Source organism: Oreochromis aureus, linkage group 10, assembly GCF_013358895.1.
Source record: "Oreochromis aureus strain Israel breed Guangdong linkage group 10, ZZ_aureus, whole genome shotgun sequence".
NCBI lineage: Eukaryota > Metazoa > Chordata > Actinopteri > Cichliformes > Cichlidae > Oreochromis > Oreochromis aureus.
Window position 1 is genome coordinate 32,002,996 of NC_052951.1, and position 9,129 is coordinate 32,012,124.

Sequence of the window (9,129 nt, forward strand, 5' to 3'; positions counted from 1 at the left end):
TAGATTCATTTTTCATGATTTTACTTGGATGTTTGGGTCCTCCTGTGGTTTATGAGGATAATGGAGGAAAGTGAAATACTTTTATCCCAGAAAGGGAAAAAACCCCACACCTGCTGGATGAGCTTCAAGGGGTTTAAATTATTAAAAATCTCATTTCAGTCATGTTTGACTTTCACAAGAAAGAGCGAATAAATCCTGAAACAAAATGACTCAATTAAAAATACAAAAGAAGAGAAACGTCCCAGAAATACAACACGGACGTGTTTCCTTGGCACTCGCCGACAGCTCCAGTATTTTACTGTCTGTCCAAACACTCGACCTAAGTCTGAATGTCCACAGTCCACTTCCTCAGACCCACAGCGGATCTTCTACTGGACCATCGGCTCTGGAGCTGCGAGCGAGCTGACGAAGGCCTCGTAGTGCTGCGGGTGACAGCGTTTATACTCGTTGATTTTCCTCTTGATCTGTTTGGGCGTGTCCTGGTAGTAGTTCTTCTCGTCTCGGGCCATCGCCTGCAGAGCGGGGAAGGAAGGGACAGCAGCGTGAGAGGGCGTTCCTCTGCAAACTTTAACCAGACGTTATTCAGCTAAGTGATGCTTAAACACAGAGGATCGGCTTCAATTAACCAAACAGGTTGGGAAGACTTTGAATTCAGAGCAGATTCAGGCTGAATGCTTTTTACTGTCAGCATCTTGCTCTTCGTTTACAGTGACTGATGGGGTCTTAGTTTAAATAATGAATCCATGCTGTATTAGAAAACAAGTGGTCGGTTCAACTCTCAGCATTTCCCACCACACTCGGTATGGTCACCTGCTACGTGCTGATCTTTAATTTTTATTCCTCCATGATCGACCATGTTCTTATTTTCAAAGTTCAGCTAACCAGCTTGTGCTTTCAGACACCAGCTAACTTGCTGTCCAAGTTGTTTTCAACATCTTTCAGCTTCCTTTCCAGTGAGACTCTCATCCTTTGGACCGAATCCACTCGACTACAGCTGTCGAGTGGATTTCTTCTGCGGAAAATTAAGGATCCCCCTAAAAAGACCCTGCAACCAGTGGAGGACTGGTTCATGTGCAGCCCAGCTGAGCCCAGGAAGGTGCAGCTGGAGTCAGTCATTGGATAAAAGACTCAGGGGAGAGGCAGACAAAAGTTTTAAAAGATTCCCCCCTAATGAGAGTCTGTGAAGAACACCTTGTATAAAGTATTGTTAGACAAAGAGCCAGGAGATGACTCCTGTTCTGCACCAGGACTTTTCTTTTTCAGTTTTGTTCATATAGCACCAAATCCCAACAAAATTCCCCTCAACGTGGTTCATACTGTAAGCCAAAGATCCTACAGGAATACAGAGAAAACTCCAACAATACAACAACCACCTAAGCACTTGGTGACAGCAGGAAGGAAAAACTCCCTTTTAACAGGAAGAAACCTCCAGCTGCCCCAAGCTCAGAGAGGGGCGGTGTTAGGGGCAATGAGTGTTTCCTACATAATAATTATACCTGGGCAGTGATCAGGTGTAATAACCACCAAGTATATTCAGCACCTGATTTTAAAGTTTCATTTTTAACAAAATGTTTCCATTACATTTTATTTTGAAAGTTCAGTCATTCCGTTCGCATCAGAGACTTCCCTTCAACCTGCTGTTGAGATGATCCTCAATGTCATTCAGCTGACTCTCCACAGAGGATCTCGACTCACAGCTGGACCACAGCTAGTGATGACTGTCAGCACCTACAGCTGCAATCCAAGATGGCGGAGTCTGATGGGATCAGTGGGACGAGTGACTTGCAGGAGAGCCAGCTGATCACATCGCTCTGACTGATGTAGTACTCGTCGATTAAAGTATTTCTACAGGTATTTTTAGTAGATTGTTTTTTTCCCACTTTATCTGCAGTTATTCCATCTGTTGTTGTGATAATTTGATGGTTGACCTCAGTGTGAATGTTTTTCTGTGTTTTAATTTGTAAAATTTAAAAAAGCATCACGTTAATGGGAGCAGAAGTATAAACTCGGGTCTAAACTGTAGTAAAAACACTTGAATCTGCCTACATGTTCTCTCAGTGCGAAGCTCCAGCTGACACATTCGGCTCAAAAAGTCAAGGATGGAACATTTCTCCGTGAAGGACGTTTCATTGTATAAAGAAAAATCCACACTCTCACAATATCCCCTCTTATTGACCGACTCCGGCTTGGCAGCGCTCCCGGCGGTGACTCAGTCTCATCTAAAGCAGCTGTTGAAAATCCATTTTAATGAGTCCTTTTTCTAATAAAAGCACGGTTTAAAACTCTGCCACACACTGCTCTGTTTATCCAAGTCACTTCAGGGTTATTCCAAGAATTTAAAAAAACTACAACAACCAATGCCTCTGATCCGACCTCCTCAGAATCAGCTGATTTTTCTGTGCAATAACTGCAGTATATTTAATATTTATCTTCATAACGTGATTATTTTCTGAGTTACAGGCTCATGAAACACAAAGATAACACATGCTCCAGCCTATCTCCCCCTTAAATAAGAAAGCAGGCCCTGACGTGCTTCGAGGCTGTTACAGGTGCAGATATGGGATGCCTCTTGCAGGGACCATGGGTAATGCACATGAGTAACGGCCATTTGGTCATTGATGTCTCCAAGCAGAAAAACCTGACCTTTTACTGTCAGTACCTGCTCATTTTTGTGAAATTTTCATGAATAACTCATGAAATTGGCTGTAAAATGAAGGATCTGTAATTTACTGTTAAATCCAGAGGACAGTCCCATCACTGTGGTCCAGGCTTGGTCGTTCTTACCTTGTAGTCCTCGTTGTGCTCTCGGATCATGTACTGAACGTATTCGATCAGGTCGGTCGATAACGTCTTGGTGTCTTTCCCGGGGAGGCTGGCCTCCGCCTCCAGCTCTGCTCACACAAACCAAACACGAAGAACAAAAACACTCTTATCAAGTTTAACAGAAAAAAGGTACATTTTCCATCTTAGTCAGCTTTAAGGAGATAAAAACACTGAAGGATATAAAAGGAAAACATGCAAACTGAAATAAGGCTGCCGACACAAAGGAGTGTTTCTGAGCTGCGACCTTGCCACAGGTTGGAAATAAAAACTGAATCTGCAGCTGCTGCTTCTATAACATCACAACAAACACGCTGCGCAGAAGTGAAACGCCGCTTTCATTTTAATTGGTTTAATTAGGCTGCATTCACAGTGTGAGCAACATGAAAAGACTTTTGGAAGTGAAGTGAAGAAGCCTTCATTAAAAAACACTAACATGTCATTCAGCAGCAGCAGCAAAGGAAAACACATCAGTGAGAAAACTGCAGCGGCATCCACAGCCGAGGACAATTTATCCTGACTCCGCCCCTGCTCCAGCACCATGCTCTTGTTTTTCCACAGTGTCTGTCCACTCAAAGTGCTTCACACTACAAGTCACATTGTTAACAATGTGCTTTATATTGCAAGGTAAAGACCCCACAACAATACTGAGAAATGCCAACAATCAGAAGACCCCCTATATCAGAGGTGTCAAACATAAGGCCCGGGGGCCAGGATCCGGCCCAGTGGATGTCTTCGCCCAATGTGAGGCCACAAACTCTCGACATGAAATTTACAGTTGTCCCGTTGAACAGACCTCTCCACAGCCATTCATACTAAAGTAATAAAAAACAGATAAACAATTAAATGGCAGTAAAGATATTTTTTTTCACTATTATGGAAAAATCCACCAATCTGGGTGATGAGCTAAGAGAACTTTTTCTGTAATTTTACAGATTTGCTACCCACCCCGGCTGCCTCGTGGTCGAGTTCACGAGCGAAGGGAGAGCTGAGCCGGACAGACCGGTGTGCGGCTGAAGTGTTTGGGAATATTTGCTGATCCAAGCTAAATCCTACAAGCACAGCCTGGTTGGCATCCATGAGCAGGCTTTAAACGAGCCGTGGTGGGCGGCATCCAGCCAACTCTGAACACAACAAACCCGCCTCGGTCTCTGTGCAGCGGCCGGCTCAGTCGCTTCTGTTGGGCTATGTTAGTGACGGAGACGAGCGCCGATCTACGTTCCTGCCCTCACACTGTGGGCACAGACTGAAAGGCTTTCTCAGAAAGGTGAATGGACTCCTCCTCAGACTCAGGGTGAAGATGTCAGACCCTCAGATGGAGTCCAGAGTCGGGATGATAACCCTCCACATCTGAATGAGCAGGCCTGGATGCCTCTGCTGAGGTCACCGACCTTTCTGTTGTTCTCTTATTGTCATTTATCAACCTTGGCACATAATCTTACTGCTTCTCCATCGACTTATTGTCTTTATAGGATCACATCTTATTCTCACGTTGATCGGAGCCAATGAACTAGAAATCATCCCTAAATCATAGAAAGTCTGACAGAAAAACATGCTGACATCATGGACACAACTCCTCGCTCCAGATAAAAGAATAATAAACGAATAAATGAGCAGGTGGGATTTAGCTTAGCGTTTGGAAACCACCTGTCACCTGCAGGACGAAGTGAAGCAGACATTCATGTACATGAGGAGGAGACACTCACGCTGTACGATGTAGGGTTTGGTGACGACGCCAGGCTTCTTATCTTCCCTGAGGAGCTGCACGTGTGGAAGAAAAATACAATGAAGGTCATCAGGCAGCCTGTTTGGACTCTGGGTTAATAAACATAATCATCCATCTTCCACCCTAATGCGACGCGATGACAGCTGTGAAATGTGGTTTATCTCGTCTGCGACAACGTTTCGGGAGACAAAACCATTTAAGTGTCCTCGCCGCCGAGCCCGGGGGGAAGACACAAATTCATCATTTAGTCGCCATCACAGGAGAACAAAAAGAAAACGTGTCTGAAGGCTGCTGGAAAACAAAGTGCAGCCCGCAGGCCAGGATTCACTCGGTTTAGGCCCGAGTTGAAACGGCAGCAGTGATTAATTAAAAACACGAGCAGCTGTAAAACATCACCGGGGATACTTTCAGGAGGAAGCGTCTCTGTTTCTGTCTGAAACCTGGAGCAATCAAACATCTCAGGCTGAGTGCAGACTTCATAATTAACACTCTGTCGCCCCCTTCAGGCTCAAACTAACATTTGCAGGACGTGAACACAAATATTCTGTAAGTTTAATGTGCTGGTCGTTTTTAACATTACCAGAATTTATAGCAAAAACTTGAGGTCATTCCCTCATTTCAGGTTTTTGCAGTTGCTATAAATATGACTACTTTAATCACTTTCATCTTTAGCTATACACTCTCAGACCACTTTATTAGGTACACCTCTTCAGCTGCTCGTTAACACAAATATCTAATCAGCCAATTGTGTGGATATGATCAGGGTGACCTGCTGAAGCATCATAATGAGGCAGGAAGGTGGACGATGTTGGTCTGAGTGTTTCAGAAGATGATTTTCTGCTGTGATTTTCCCACAACCATCTCTACAGTTTACAGAGAATGGTCTGAAAAAGAGAAAGTATCCAGTGAGCGGTTTGAAAATGCCTTGTTGATGTCAGAGGTCAGGATAGCCACGGCGCTTTATGCTGATAGGAATGTAACAGGAACTCAAATAACCACTCATTACAGCCAAGGTAGACAGAAGACCATCTCTGAACTGCTTAAAGCAGATGTGCTACAGCGGCAGAAGACCACGCCGGTGCCACTCCTGTCAGCTAAGAACTGAGGCTAATTCAGACAGGCTCACCAAAACTGAATGACAGATGATTAGAGAGATTGGATAGAAGACCTGAATAAGATATAAACATTCACAACCAGAGATTATGAATAAATTCATATTTATATTTTGAAACTGACTTTGGATCCTTACTGCATCTAAAACATATTTTTGGAGCAAATTAAGCGCAGCTAAAGAGATCTGAAACCTAAACTGTGTGCAGTTTCTTACCTTCTGCTGTTTTATGGGCAGAGAGCGGTTAGGATCAAAAGCCAGACCCATCTCCTGCAGGTTCCTGGCGACGGACTTGTTATCATCCCACGCATTTCGAATCTGAGATCTGACAACGACAACACGTTAGACATGAGAACAGCTCATCTACTGTAGCCTAGCACGTCACCAAGAGCACAACTTTGTCTGTAGAATCAGGTCTTTAATACACAGGAACACAGTTATTCACCAGATTTATTACTAATCAAATGTTAAAGTTCTTGGGCCACCCCAAGACTTTCAAAGCTTTCTTTTGTTCTGTTCACTTTCAAGATGACCCCACAGTGCTTCAATAATGTTGAGGTCTTGGCTCGGGGGAGGCCGATCCATGACTGATGCTGTTCTTTTATCCAGATATGCTTTTACTGCACTGAGACTGAGATCACTGTCATGCTGACAAATGCAGCCGTTGCCAATCAGATGCTTTCCAGTTGATTTTACGTAGTGGATCAAAATCTAATGGTACTTTTTAACGGTTTTGCCAAGATACCCAGCTCCACTGGCTGAAATGCAGCTCCAAACCATGACAGAGCCTCCAGCGTGTTTTACACATGGCTCCTCTGATGGAGTGATAATGGTGAATAATCACTCCATCAGATCTGCTGCCACTGATTTTCAGTCCAGTTCTTGGATAACTGGCGAACCTCAGCCTAATCTTCCTGTTTCCCTTCGTTAACAATGACTTCCTGTCAGCCAGTAAACTGTAGCTCCATCTCTCAGGCCCTGTGTCAGGTCTTTGCGGGATTTTTTTCCTTCTAATTCTTAAGGGCATGACTTGTCCAGTTTTCTCAGCATTTTTAAAGACACCCTGCACACCTGCTGGGATATTTCAGTTTGTGGTTCACATAAAAGTGGACATTTTAGTGGCTGTCACCGTCACTAATGATCATTTCCATCATCCGTCTGTATATCAAACAACTGCATTAAAAACAGCATGTAAGGTTTTAGTGACAGAGGGCCTCTGTACATTCATCCTCTAACATCAAAAAGCTGATTTCATGACAAATATTCAGTTCACAGTCAGATATTTGAGTTAAAAGTATAAAATACTGTCTTTTATGAAGAGTTTAGCCAAAATATGGAATATGGAACCCTCATCACTGATGGAGACGACAAGGAGTACAGAAGACTGACCCAAGACTTTGTGGACTGGTGCCAGCTGAACTACCTCCAGATCAACACCATTAAAACCAAGGAGCTTGTGGTAGACTTCCGCAGGCACAAGCATCCTCCACTGCAACCACTGAACATCCAAGGTATGGACATTGAGGCTGTGGACAGCTACAGGTACCTTGGTGTTCATCTGAACAGCAAACTGGACTGGACTCATAACTCAGACGCCCTCTACAGGAAAGGGCAGAGCAGGGTGTACCTGCTGCAGAGACTCAGGTCGTTTGGAGTGAAGGGCCCACTCCTGAAGACCTTCTATGACTCTGTGGTGGCCTCAGCCATCTTTTATGGTGTGGTCTGCTGGGGCGGCAGCATCTCTGCTGGGGACAGGAAGAGACTGAACAGGCTGATCAGAAGGGCCAGCTCTGTTCTAGGATGCCCTCTGGACCCAGTGGAGGTGGTGAGTGACAGGAGAATGGCGGCTAAGCTGTCATCCCTGTTGGACAACATCTCCCACCCCATGCATGAGACTCTGACAGCACTGAGCAGCTCCTTCAGTGACTGCGGCACCCACGGTGTGGGACGGAGATTTCGCAGGTCTTTCCTCCCCACTGCTGTCAGACTCCACAACAAAGACTTTAACTGATCAAACACACACATCCACAAATGTGCAATAACACTAAGTGCAATAATCTTTCTGGCATCGTTGTATTTTTACTCAGTTGTATAAAGCATTTGTATTCTATGTGTGTGAAGGTTCTCAGTCATCCAGGTCATCGTAGACTAAGGAGCTTGGAAAGAAAAGCGTCTGGAGTTCTTTGAGTTGCTTGAAGACGTTTCACCTCTCATCCGAGAAGCTTCTTCAGTTCTAAGGGTCAGTGGTGGAGAGTCCCAGATTTAAACCTAGTGGGAGTTAGAAGAGCATAGAAGAGCCACCTCCACGGGACAAGACTCAGCAGTTCATCTGCATCTTAAGGATAAAGGACACTCTTTCGAGGATGCCAACGTTCACATTTTGGACAGAGAGGACAGATGGTTTTAAAGAGGAGTGAAAGAAGTAATTTATGTCCACTGTGAGCGACCATCTTTGAACAGAGGCGGTGGTTTACGACACCAACTGTCTGCCATCTATAATCCAGTTTTGAGATCCTTCCCAGACGCCTTAGTGCCCACTCACATCCTGGGCCATCTGACCTCAGGAAATCACATGATAGGGTGGGGCCAGGTTTCACAATGAGCTCACCCGAAACTCTGGCTGATTGTGACCCACACCTGCTTTCACACCTTGGCTCATGTGATTAGGTAGAGGATCATCAGGGGGTCCTTTGTCCCTCTTTGGGGGGGAAACTCCCACTAGGTTTAAATCTGGGACTCTCCACCATTTGACCCTTAGAACTGAAGAAGCTTCTCGGATGAGAGGTGAAACGTCTTCAAGCAACTTAAAGAACTCCAGACGCTTTTCTTTCCAAGCTCCTTAGTCCATTTGTATTCTATTTTTATCCTATTGTATATTTTATTCTATTTTATTCTACTGTGTATAGTATTTTATTCTATTCTGTACAGTTGTGTACGGTATTTATTCTTATTGTATTCTAACTTTTGCTTCATAACTTTTGCACTGTCCACTTCCTGCTGTGACAAAACAAATTTCCCACGTGTGGGACTAATAAAGGTTATCATATCTTATCTTATCTTATTTCTTGAACAAATGGGACCAATCAACTTTAAACAAATGTGAATTAATTCGCTGTAAATCTACTCACTAACGTAAAGAATGTACTCGATCAATCAATTAGTCGACTCTCGGGTCACTGGTATGTTTTGGCTGCAGCCTTAACAACGTGTTTTTGCATCATTCCTACTAATATTAGCACACATGCTAACACTCACTGCTCGATCCTGGGGTTCGACTTCTTCTTGTTCTTCGTCTTCACGTTCTTCCGGTTCCGGTTGTAGTCAAACTTCTTCCTCCGGGCTGACTGCTTGGCTCGCGGCATTTTAGAGATTTTCCTCCGTTTTCAGAGCTGCACACTTTGTGTTGTTCTTACTGTGGCTCAAAAAAATCAGAAAGGGACAGGCAACATGCGGGCAGCAACAGGAAGCACGT

The 9,129-nt window shown here is 44.3% G+C and overlaps 1 protein-coding gene across 1 annotated transcript; it reads right to left on the reverse strand.

Annotated features, from left to right (window-relative positions):
* On the reverse strand, window positions 1-9,129 carry nop16 (NOP16 nucleolar protein homolog (yeast)). The gene is made up of 5 exons (XM_031750331.2): window positions 8,913-9,129; window positions 5,874-5,982; window positions 4,527-4,581; window positions 2,785-2,891; window positions 1-512 (listed from the first exon to the last, which is right to left on the reverse strand). The coding sequence occupies exons 1-5, from the start codon at window positions 9,017-9,019 to the stop codon at window positions 369-371; spliced, it is 522 nt and encodes a 173-aa protein (XP_031606191.1). The 5' UTR covers window positions 9,020-9,129; the 3' UTR covers window positions 1-368.